The sequence below is a fragment of the Sorex fumeus genome, unplaced genomic scaffold (genome assembly GCF_029834395.1).
Source record: "Sorex fumeus unplaced genomic scaffold, SorFum_2.1 ptg000070l, whole genome shotgun sequence".
In the NCBI taxonomy this organism is placed as follows: Eukaryota; Metazoa; Chordata; class Mammalia; order Eulipotyphla; family Soricidae; genus Sorex; species Sorex fumeus.
In genome coordinates this window covers 13,699,273-13,711,778 of record NW_026606127.1, presented here as the reverse complement: position 1 = coordinate 13,711,778, position 12,506 = coordinate 13,699,273, and the positions used below count along the sequence as shown (strand labels likewise).

Below are 12,506 nucleotides of genomic sequence, written 5' to 3'. Positions count from 1 at the left end.
CCCAGTAGTGCTTGGGGGACCATGTGCTTTTGGGAACAGAATCCCAGCCTCCCTCATGCAAAGCATGAATTCCAGCCCCTGACACTATCTCGCTGACCCTGTCTGCGGTTTTATGTACAGCAGAAGTGACCCAAACTCCAGCCCTACTCTGAAATCCTTTCTATTTTGTCTGTGTACCCCTCAATAAGTTTGTATCACACCTGTAGGCACCCACGCTAACAAGTCCAGGGAGGAAGTCTTGGCTGTACGGTTAATTTGTGGTTCTTTCAAAAAACAACCATGGGGCTGGAGCAATAGAACAGCAGGTAAAGCGTTTGTCTTGCACATAGCCATCCAGGGTTTGATCCCCAGCACCACATAGGGTCCCCTGAGTCGTGCCAGGAGAGATCCCTGAGTACAGAGCCAGGAGTAAGCCTTGAGCACTGTTGGATGTGGCCCAAAACTCAATTAAAAGAAAAAAACAGGTGAAAACTGGTGATAACATTATACACCCCCAAACATAAAACATTTACATTCTTTTAAACTAATGTGACCTCAAAAGGTAAATTTTAAACATATAGGTGGTCATTGACCATGTAACAGTAGATAAGATGGCAGCAGAGTGCAGTTTTAAGCTGGGAATGACTATTACAACAGCGACTCAGCACTAAGACGCGCTGGGTCATACTGACCTGGGCAACAAAGCTCTGAGGACGTCAGCTGGGTTCTTCACTAGGCCATGTCACAGGTGATCAGGAAGGGTTCAATGCCCAATCCTAAGTCTTTTAGCCGCAGACTTCACTGCAAAATCAGCTCTAGCAAAGAGAGAAGCTCACCTGGTTTCCTCTTTGATCCACAGATTCTTTGGAACAGATGAGGAGAGGGCCAATGAGGCCCGAAGCTAGGTCTCTCTCCTGGTCCACAACACTGACGTAGTAGCGAGTCAGGCAGCGGGGGTCTGATTTGGTGGGCCCATCTGCTAGGGTCACCATCCATTTGTACTTGAAGATCTCTCCAGGCAAGATGGGCAGATCTTTCACATGGCTCACACCTACCCACAGACAACCCCAAACCTCTGGGTTAGTGTAACACCAGCACTCAGAGGCAGAGTGCTTTTCACAGGACACTACAGAAACACACACTTGAGGTTCTCGGCAAATGCAAACAAAGTCTCCATCTATTCTGAACCACAAATTATTTTCTTACAATAAACATGGGTCCAAGAATTCCTGCTGGCATGTTACCTTGTGTTGGGATGGGCAGATCTACACCCTATTGCAAACATAGAGACTGTTCTGAATGTTTTCAATGCATGGTTGAAAATGTGCAAAGAAACAAAAGCCCAAGTGCTGAAAAAGCAGCATTCAATCAGTGCTCAGTGTTTGGGGGTGGGGGGCAGCACCAGACACACTTGGGCCAGAGCGTTTAATGTTTGGGCCCAGAAGTTGGATGTTCTTTGGGCTCTGTGGTGCTGATGGGGAGGCGCTCAGGGCAATCCTGATGATGCTTATTGGACCTTACAGTAGCAGGGATTAAATTCAAGGCTTTGCACATACAAAGCATGTTCTCTAGTCCTTTGACCTGTCTCTGTAGCCCTATTGCCTGCTTCTACATTTTTGTACTTCTTGGTTTTTGTTGGTTTGTTCTGTTTGTTTCTATATGAACCATCCTCAGAGGTGCTCAGGGAGATGTGAGTGAGGTACAGGGCATTTCACCCAGGTTCTTGCACACGCAAAGCACTAAAGCCATATACCCAGCCCCATGGAGAAGTTGCAACTGTGTCTACAGAATCAGGACATGGGCCACCTGACTCCCGTGAGGAGCCCAAGCAAGAACTGAGACCGGCTGGGACCAGAGAGGGCTCCATGGGCTGAGCACGGGCTTCCCCTGAGGAAGAGGCGAGCTCAAACATGGGCACCACATGGGTGCTAGAGTACTTTGACCCAGAGCACAGAGATCGGAGCAGTCATGAACAGTGCCAGGTGGCCTGCCAAACAAGCAACAACAAAAACAGAGTCCTTCCCCTGGGCACACTTTCCTGCGCTAGTTGTGAAAACGCACTGCAGGGTGTGTTTCATACTTGAAGACCCACCTTAAGTCACACAGGCAATGTCCCTACTGCTGTCTGGTGGCCTCCGGCTCTCATGAACAGCTCTACGTGGAGCCACGGAAGACAAAGCGCTCACCCGTGGTTCTGCATACTTGCGGGAACTGACTGAGGGTGAGTGGACCTTAGATGAAAGGGAACAAAGGTCCTCTGGTGCTACTTTTCTCTGTCCCACATCATTCTTGTTTGTTTTGAGGGGTCCACCCCACAGTGCTGAGGGCTCACTTCTGGCTCCATGCTCCACGGTTATTTGTGGCAGTGCTCAGGGGACCGTATGGTGAGGGGCTTGAACCTGGGCCTGAGGCCCTTCCACATATACCTTGCTAGCTGTTCTGCATGCCAGGCACTGCTGGCGGGTTCTGAAGACACTTGCAGGGTGCTCTGTCGTTACCACAGAGCTCACAGCCTGCAGAGCGCCAGGACATGACAATGGTCAATGAGTTCCCATTATATTGGGTGATATAAGCAAGAATCTGTGACACTGTTTCCAGCCTCTGACAGATGGTCCTTTACCCAATGTATTTTCCAAGAAGATCAAAGTAGCCCATCTGCACAACACACACTCTCTAGACAGAAGCCCCTAGCGCTTGCTACAGTAAAGAAAAGAAAACTCTCACCTCTCTCTGACAACCCTGAGGTAAAAATTTCCATCACACCTCTCGCTGGGAGACAGAGCCTGAGGAAGGGTGGGATTAGAGTGACCCATTCCGAAGAAGCACGCGAGCCTGGGCCTGCAGGGACACCAGCAAGCAGTGCAGGGGGAAACTGGTGCTGCGCTTCCCGCACGCTGATTCTAAACACTGGGAAGACTGCTGGGCCCTCAGCCAGTTGCGTTCAATCAAGGAAGCAGAGCTGATCGCCTCGGCAGCGGAAGATGCAGTTCTGTGTTTAGCCACAAGGTGGCCACAGGGTACACACAGAGAGCGCACAAAGGCCTTGCAAAAGTGAAGTGGGTCCAGTCCTAAGGTAAGAAGGGGGGGTAATAGCTGCCACACTGTCTTCCCAAATGTGGGAATCTTGGTGCCTCCAGTGAAGGATGGAGAAGGCCAGGGGTCATGGAAAGGGACAAATTACACCCAAATGACTGATCCCCGTCACATATTACCTTCCCAAAGCAATCAGGCAGGGCTGCAGACGGCCAGCAGGAATTCCCTGAGAAGCGCCCACAGACACTAGAGCTCCCGAGATGGAACTCAGGGCCCCGCACGCCCCCGGCCACCCTCTCCCTGACCTAACCATGTTGTAGCTTCAGCGCGATGCTAGCCCCTTGCTGGTGGGTGGAGAGGGAGATGGCAGCCTTCAGCTCAGCGTCCGCGGCGTGAGTTCCCATCACACCTTGCTCCTAAGAGATGGGCTGAGCCAGCAGGGGCGGGTGGGATTAGAGTTACCTCCACGTGGTAGATGGGGCAGAAGACTTGAACTTCCTGATTGTTTGGTCTGCTTTGCACACGCAGAGACCACACGCAGAGGCCGCAGGAATACCAGCAAGAAGTCCAAGGCCAAACTGTTGCTGGGCCTCCAATGCACCCATTGAAAACACTCCAGAGCCTGCTGTGCTCTTGGATACGTCATCGCTTCAAGAAGGTGTGGGAGAGCTGAGCACGTCCACATCAAAAACTGCAGTTCTGAGTATGTCCACAAGGCGGCAACAAACACACACAAGGACGTAACCCAAAGGTGGAACTCCTGCTTTGTACGCTCAAAACACAGGGTTGGAGTCTAACACTGGGTTGAAATTGGGGACAACAGCAGCCGTGGCCTCCCTTTCGTGCAGGGTACTGAGTGCAGGAGTGTTTGAGTAGGCCGGGATCAGAGAAGAGTCACAGTCCACCTAGAGGACTCATCTCCTCCCTGTTTCCTTTCTGAAACACCGACCAGGCAGGGCTGCTGCAGACAACCAGAAGAACCACTCCCAGTAGTGTCCACACACGCTAGAGTCCCGGGGTGGAACCCAGGGTCCCTGCAAGGCCCACAAGTCAGCTGACTCCTGATCCCCTCCCTGCTCTAACCATGCCGATACTTCAGCACAAGGAGGGGCCTTGCAGGTGGGGGGAGGGAGACACAGTCTTCGGCCCCAGATTCTGAGGCTCGAGCGCTCATCACGTCTCGTTGCTAGGATACCGGCTGAGCCACCAGGGAGAGTGGGATTAGAGCGTGACCTACTTGCAGTAGAAGGCACAGGATCCTTAACCAATCTGTTTTTCTCGGCCCTCCAACGCCTCCAGGAACTGAATCCAAGGCACAGAGGCACCAGTAAATATTGCAGGGGCCCAGCTTGTGCTGAGCTTCCCACACACTCATTCCAAACACCCCAAAACCTGCTGTTCCTTGTCCCAGTTTGGTTCAAGCCGGAAAGCAGTGCTAATATCGTGGGCATTGAAAGATGCGGTCTCAAGTATGTCCACAAGGTGGCGACAAGTGCACACACAGCGCAGAGGCGGAGCTGCAATCTCTCGCTGTTAAGGTAGAGGGATCGAGTCCCATTCCCAGAGAGCAAAACTGGACAACAGCAGGTATGACCTCCCTTGTGTACCATATCTTTGATGTTCCAAGCATGGTTATCTTGCTATCTTCAGAGACAGGATATGGAGTCACAGGAAGGATTAGCATTATATGAAAGCACTCATCCCTTTCCCCATGCTTCCTTTCTGAAGCAAATAACCAGGGTCCTTAGATGTAGTACAGCAGGTAGGATGTTTGCCTCACACATGACCGACCCAGGCTCTATCACCAGCATCCCATATGATCCCCTGACAGCCAAGAGTCATTCCTGAGGGCAGAGCCAGGAGTGAGCCCAGAGCATTACCAGCTGTTGCACAGAACCAAACAAAAACCCCAAAGCAAACAACCAGGCAGGGCTATAAGGGACAAGCAAGACTACTGTCAGCAGTGCCACAGTTCCTGGGGTAGAACCCAGGGCCTGCACAGGCCTGCAGTATCGGCTAACTCTTGAGACCAGCCTAGCCTCTCCCTGACCTGCTGTGCTGAAGTTTCAGTGGGTAGAGGCAGGGAGTCAGAAGTCTTCAAGGCTCTCTGTCTGAGGCTCCAGCTCCCATAACCTCCTCCAAGAGAGTCATTGGGGACCTGAACTTCATCACTGAGAATCAAGGTTTGTTTATATGTTTGAGGCCCGTGGTTCAATTCTTCACTGGCATACGATATGCAACAAAATCCTCACTCAAAATTAAAGAACACACAGAATATGTAAGCAGTTCAATCTATTAAAAAATTCAACGGAGCAGTAATGACACACAACTGACTGTTAAAACACTCTTTGTAAGATTGTGCATACAAATCCCAAACCGAGATACACACCCCTGACCTGGGCCAGCCTCAACACATCTTCAACATGTAGGTAAAATAGCCCAACTTGTGTGGTGCTTCTAAAATGATTCACGTCATTCATCACAGAAGCAACGCAAGAAGGACAGTTTTTACCATGAAAGAGAAAAAAAAATCTACAAGAAATGTGTGGTCTGAACTCCTACACGAATAGCCAAGCAAATAAACCCGATGTGTGGTCCAAGAAGATCATTTCAAGACCTGAGTATGTGTCTGACAGTGCTGGACAAGGTGGGCCCTTCATGGCCCCCAGAGCACCACCACCAGTGGCCCTGGTGACCTTCAGCAGCCCTGGACTCAAGCAGCATCACTTCTGCAGGCCAGGGGAAAGAATCGTCTACGAAAACGCAGACTGCTTGGGAGGACTCCCTCATCAACACTGAACAGGTTGATAATGAAAGGTAAGATTTCACTGATGGGGCTGGAGCAATAGCACAGCAGGTAAGGCGTTTGCCTTGCACACAGCCGACCCAGGTTCGAACTCCAGCATCCCATATGTTCCCCCGAGTACCACCAGAAGTAATTCCTGAGTGCAGAGCCAGAAGTGACCCTTGTGCATCGCCGGGTGTGTGACCCAAAAAGAAAAAAAAAAGAAGATTTCACTGATGTAGAATGTAACCCCAAAGTATAAGATAAAGGCCCTCCCGTTGATCGTCGATTTGCTCAAGCGGGCCCAGTAACGTCTCCATTGGAGACTTTGTTGTTACTGTGTCTGGCATATCGAATACTCTCGGTAGCTTGCCAGGCTCTCGAGAGGGGCGGAGGAATCGAACTCGGGTCGGCCATGTTGGCTGCGTACAAGGCAAATGCCCTACCGCTGTGCTATCGCTCCAGCCCTAGTTGATCGCCGATTTGCTCGAGCGGGCCCAGTAACGTCTCCATTGGAGACTTTGTTGTTACTGTGTCTGGCATATCGGATACTCTCGGCAGCTTGCCAGGCTCTCCGAGAGGGGACCCCAAAGTATATTTAGCGAAAATAATATCCATTGGGACCAGGTATGGGTTCCATAGCCCCCTTCTCAAATTGCTTCCCCCCAAAAGCATTTAGTGTTGACTCAAAAATTCCACTTTGTGAAGATTATACTCCCAGGGATCATTTCTATAGCTGATTACTAGAGAATTTCTCTGATTGTGTAGACCGCCCAAAACCACGAGGAGGAGCCACTGCACCATCTCCTGAGCATGAGGCCTGTTCCAGGAGTTGATTCTCCAACTTCCTTTTACCACTGATCGGAGAGGGTGCTGTCTGAGTGGTCTCAGTAAAACAAATCCAGTTTGGGATAGGAGAGCTGGCTCCATGACCTGGAGCTGGATCAACAGTGACCATTTAATTTGCATGAAAGTGGGAAAACGGTCAAAGGAGTATGCTCAAAACACGAAGAAATGTGACACAGTAGCCAAAGGTCGAATGAAAATGTGAGAGAAATCTTGAAAGAGATGAAGCAGAAGAGGGTAAGAAATACTTGAAGAAATAAAGGTCCAACCAAGTGTTTACAAGTTTGGTGAAACACCTAAAGCTACTGATTGAGGAAGACCTAGAAGTATGAATATGGAAAAATTAAAGATAGAGAAAAATAACAGAGAGGGCGGAGTTACTCACTTGAAATTATATTTAGATTTAAATGAAGTACTATTTTGTAAATGCTAAAAGAAGAAAACAATCTTCAAGCCAGCATGCTCTGTCCTGTTAGATGAAGATAGGGGCAGGGAGAGCCCTCGGCATTCCACATACGGCTCTGTTAGACCTGGGTAGCTTGCATGTAAGACCTGGGTTTGATCCCGAGACCCAGGGAAAAAAGTTAAGTTAAAATAAAAACATACCTGGCCAGAGCCATAGTACAGCAGGTAAGGTGATTGCCAGGTTTGATCCTTGGCACCCCATAGGTCCCCGACACCACAAGGAGTAAATCCTGAAGACAGAACCTGGAGTAATCCCTGAGGAATTCTGAGTTACAACAAAAATAACTTAAAAATAAAAATAAAATAAAAACATTCTAAATAGGATGAAAGGGGGTAGTCTATCTATTGCATATGAGATCACAGACTGATAAAATGCATCAAGTTGAAGGGACATGACCTGATACTATGAGCAAGCATGAGCGACAGAATCCATCTTGTTCCTACACATACACTTTTCATAAGTATCTCTGCCCCAGGTCTTTGCCCTACGTACCTCAGTCCTAAGAGATGTCCTCATGCCCAGTGTCAGCTTTTTATGTTGAACCAGGTCCAGTGAGAGGTGGAGGGAGGGAGACGAGAAAACAAAAGGCCTCTGAGAACACGCAGAGCCTTATCAAGCCCGAGGACTCCTTTAACCCTTGGAAAAGAGTCAACAGCAGTTCCTGGAGGGACTCTTCAAGATTATCGTGGGGACCCTGGAAACGGAGGAGTATTGCCTGACCATGGCACAGGCACAGAGCACCCTCCTCCAAGCATCCCACTGACATCAGTGAGGATGGCCTGAGCCAGAACTCCCTCCTCTCTGCCCATGACCTTCACCTTCTAACTTAATTTTTCTATCCTGATATCAATTCCAGCCCCAGTTTCAAGGCAGGTGAGTTTGGGGACTCACAAGTTTGCCATTTTCTCTCTTAGGTTGCTAGCCCCTTAAAGACTCTTTTTCTCTCATATCAATTTTTGGGGGTTTTTTTTGGGGGGGGCACACCAGGTGGTACTTACTCCTGGCTCTATACTAAGGAATCACCCCAGGAGGACTTGGGAGACCATATGTTATGCTAGGGATTGAACCAGGGTTTACTGAGTACAATGCGAGCACCCCCCCCACACACACACACCCCGCATACACTATTGCTCCAGCCCCTATATCAACTCTTGTTTCTGGAATATTGGCCTTCAAATGGCGAGCACTTGAATCTGAACTTAGGGTCTTTAGGCAGGCATGAGAAGCACTGATATTGTAAATCACCGGGGAAATGTGAAGAAACAGGTTCTTGTAAAGATCTGAAACTGCCCCAGTTGGGCCTGAGCGATAGTACAGCAGGTAGCCTGTTTTCTTTGCATTCGACTAACCCAGATTTGATCCCTGGAATCGCATATGGTCACTTGAGCCTGTCAGGAGTAATTCCCGAGCACAGAGCCAGGAATAACCCCTGAACACTGCCAGGTGTGGCCCCAAAACAAACAAAAATTTACATGAGTGTTTAAGGCAAAACATAATATTTTTATGCGGGTTTTGTGAAGTATATAGGCGTAATACATATGGGTATTGTAGTACATAGGACAGTGTGGTGATATATGTGCTTCAATAATAGTATTATTATTACTAACATGCAAACTCCTCTCCCAAAAGCCAACAAAATTCTCGCAAAGTTCCAGGGGGCTGCTTTTGCAACAAGCTTAATCAAAAATCTATGTTGGGGGGGCGGGCTGGGGAGATAGCACAATGGGTAGAGACTATGCCTAGCTGGTAGGAGACCTCAAATTCATCCAGAGCACCTTGAGCCCCCTGAGAACCCCAAATGTGGCCTTCAGGGCTCCTGAAGCATATTGTACAGCCAAGCAAAAAAGCACCAGGTCTGCAGCAAGGCCCCCAACAAGAACAGAAGCCGGTGCCCCCTAGCACTGCTGGGTGAGTCCCTACAAGGACAGAAATCAATAAAAACTGTGCATGCTCAAAGGACCTTCAGTGGCCAAGGCAATCTTTCAGAAAGGAGGAAGGCGAAAGCACCTTGTTCAAGACCCAGTAATCCAAACAGTGGACAGATGGAGAGCACAGACGGTTATTCATCCACTGAAAGGCACACACAAATGGAAGCAGAGGAACCAAGGATGTGGCTCAAGGAGTAGCGTACATGTTCTACACGTGTGAGGCCCGGGGTGTGATTCCCGACACCCCAGACACTGCTGGCCCCAAATCCTATGGATAGCGTTGTTGGATGTGACCCCCACAGCGACCAAAACACAGAAGGAAATAGAGGCAACACTTACCTTTTGGCAGTCTCCCTGCATGCAGAGGTCCAACCACTGTGATTCCGTGAGGGACAATATTGTATGGTCGACTAGCTCCATTCTTAAATACAATCTAAGAAAGAAAAGACCCACTAAGATCTCCCCAAATGGGGCAGGAGCATACGCATGGTGGGTAAGGAGCTTGCCTTGCACATAGTGGAACCAGGTTCAATCTTTGGCACCCCGTAGGGTCCCAGGAGCACCACCAGGAGTGGTTCTTGTGTACAGACATGGAGTGACCCCTGAGCATTGCTGGGTGTAGCCCCAGAACAAAGCAAGACAAAAGAAGTGAAGAGGCCTCTTCTCCCTGCCACCACACCTCCGCGGTCTGTGCACTTGTGCCTAGTCATACCATTGTGTCCAGCTTGAATCCAGTATCACATGACTTTCTGTAGCTTTTCCTTTGTATTTAGAATTACCCTTTCCAACCAAAGGAATTCTACCTCCAGCCATCTGCCCTCAATCTACTTTATCTTCAACTATTTAAAAGCCTTGTTTCTTGTCAATCATAGATCTTTTGTTTTCCTCCTAGGAATAGTGGTCAGAATTTTAGTGAAATAGTAAATAAAGGTTGGTATTTATTAGCTGCGTCTCACCCTGAACTTCCGGTGTGGAGACTCCCGGGGAAGGCCCTTCCTAGCGGTTCAATGTGAGGGAACAGGGATGCAGGGCTGAAGATTGCCTGACAGAGGTACTGCGGAGCAAAGCAATGCTGACAATGTGAAAGGCAAGTGTCTTAAGCTCACTACTAGCTCTCTGCTCTTGTGCTGATCAGAAGCAGAAAGATTTCCGAGTTTCACGGCCAAGTCTCGTGCTTTCTATAAGTTTTCTGAAGAACCTTATCAGGATAAACATGCTTTTTTATTTTTAAGTATCTTTTATTTTTTAATTTAATTTAATTTGGGGGGCTGGAGCGATAGCATAGTGGGTAGGGCGTTTGCTTTGCATGCAGTCGACCTGGGTTCGATTCCTCTGCCCCTCTCAGAGAGCCCAACAAGCTACCAAGAGTATCTCGCCCACACGGCAAAGCCTGGCAAGCTACCCATGACGTATTCGATATGCCAAAAACAGTAATAACAAGTCTCACAATGGAGACATTACTGGTGCCCACTCAAGAAAATCGATGAACAACAGGACATTGCTACAGTGCTGATTTAATTGTTATAAGGTAGTGCACAGTATTTTATTACATTTAATATTTGAACACCAATACTACCACCATTACACCTTCTCACCAGCATATTTTGGATGTTTCCATCCCAAACCCCAACTCCTGCCCCAAAACAGAACCAAAATTTTTTACTTTGTATTGTTTGTTACGGATAAACCGCTAAAAATGCTCCAGAAAACTTTCCTTTTTCTTTAGAGGAGAGTGTGTGAAGATTGTTGTATTTCACCCAGGGGACATTAAGCCCTTCTATAAGAGATGACTCATATGTGGTTTAGGTTTGAGCCTTGTGTGCTACTATCTGTAAAAATATATTTACCTTAAGATTGGTTGCCTTCTACTTTAAACCCCATCAAATGTAGTGCACTACTCTTGGAATATGAGTGGTGTGAGGGATAAACATGCTCTTTGCAATGCCATTACCCATAACCTCATTATAAACAGATGTTATTTTTTTCTTTGGGGGCTATACCTGGTGTCCTTCACGGGCTACTACTGGCTGGGTGCTCGAGGGGTCACTCTGTGGTTCAGGGGACCACGTAGTGCTAGGAATTGAACTCTCTGCATGCGGAGACTGTGCTTAGCCCAGTGAGTGCTCTCTCTCTCATCCTAGATGTCAAATTTTGATAAAATGTTTTTTCGTTAGCTATTGAAGTTAAATGAAACTTCCCCATCTCACCTCTTAATATAGCACAGGACCACATTTGACTTTCTAATGTTAAATTAACCTATTCCTATCTTCTAGAATTTTGAGCCATATCTGGTATTTCACATATTATCCTACTCTTTACTTTATACCCTCTTAAAAATATAAAATCCATCTGAGCTCTCAGGTTGTCTACAAATAGGCATTGGCCAGAGTCTGTTGATTATCAAAGTATATAATTAGTGTCAAAAGTTCTAGAAGTCTGTCTGCATTAAACTCTAGGTAGTGAGTATTTCAGAAGAGTGGCAGTTCACATGTGTTATTTTATTTTATTGTGGTGATGGGACTCTCACCCAGAGCCTCACACACATCTCCCCAGATAACATCTAGAACGTAGGGCATTGCTGGGAATAGAACTTAAATTGTTTTGTTTTGTTTTGTTTGAGGGGGGTGTTGGGCCAAACTCATCAGTGTTCAGTTTCTATTCATGGCTCTGCTCAGTGATATCTCCTGGTATGGATGAGGGGACCATATGGGGTGCCAGCGATCAAACCTGGGCCAGCAGTGTGCAAGGCAAGTGCCCTGCCCACTGTAATATTTCTCCAGCCCTGAACTAAAGTTTTGATTGTATACACACACTTTTTTAAATTATAATCTGAAAACATTATAGTCTACACTTATTATCATGTATAGTTCTTGAGGTCATACTCATTGGAGACATGGTTGAATTACTAAGTTTTTCAAAATTAAAACCCAACAGACTTTTTCTTCCTTCCCAAGGCATGTATTTTTCTTAACTTACCAAAAGTGTGTCTCCAACTTCTCCATAAAGCAAAGGTCCCAAGATTCCCGATTCATCCTGAGTAGCTTTGCGGGTCTTGAATGTTTCATCTGAGTACGCCATAAATCGGACCTTTTTGTATTTCTTACCAATCCGCTGGGGCCCATTGTTCAAATATAGACTTTCATAACTTCTGTATAGGCCAACAAAAGATAAGAGGTTGGAGAAAGAGAACCAAAGATAGAGCATGGTTTCGGGTGCTTGCCCTGCATGTGGTCGACCCTGGTCAGATCCCTGGCACCACCGGGGACTCCCAGGAGTGATTCCTGTACACTGCTGGTATGGCCGAAGACAACTCAAGAGAGAGGTGGCAAAAGAGATTTCTGAGGGAAGGGGAGGTTGCTAGAGTCCAGCTCGAAGCCAGTGGTATGATTAATCCAAGGGATGTGAGAAAGACCAGCACCCTGCTTCCCAACACAGCCCGTGCTTAGGCTGAGCTGTGAGTGGAGGACTT

At 47.7% G+C, this 12,506-nt stretch overlaps 1 protein-coding gene and 1 pseudogene across 1 annotated transcript in view; one reads left to right on the top strand and one right to left on the bottom strand.

Annotated features, from left to right (window-relative positions):
* F8 (coagulation factor VIII) overlaps positions 1-12,506 on the bottom strand; it is a 172,475-nt gene that overhangs the window by 99,219 nt on the left and 60,750 nt on the right. Inside the window, exons 10-12 of the mRNA XM_056128857.1 lie at positions 12,014-12,185; positions 9,377-9,470; positions 816-1,030 (exon numbers count right to left, since the gene is read on the bottom strand). Coding sequence (XP_055984832.1) covers positions 816-1,030; positions 9,377-9,470; positions 12,014-12,185 — 481 coding nt within the window. The remainder of the gene's footprint in view (positions 1-815; positions 1,031-9,376; positions 9,471-12,013; positions 12,186-12,506) is intronic.
* On the top strand, positions 6,503-6,683 carry LOC130037072 (uncharacterized; annotated as a pseudogene).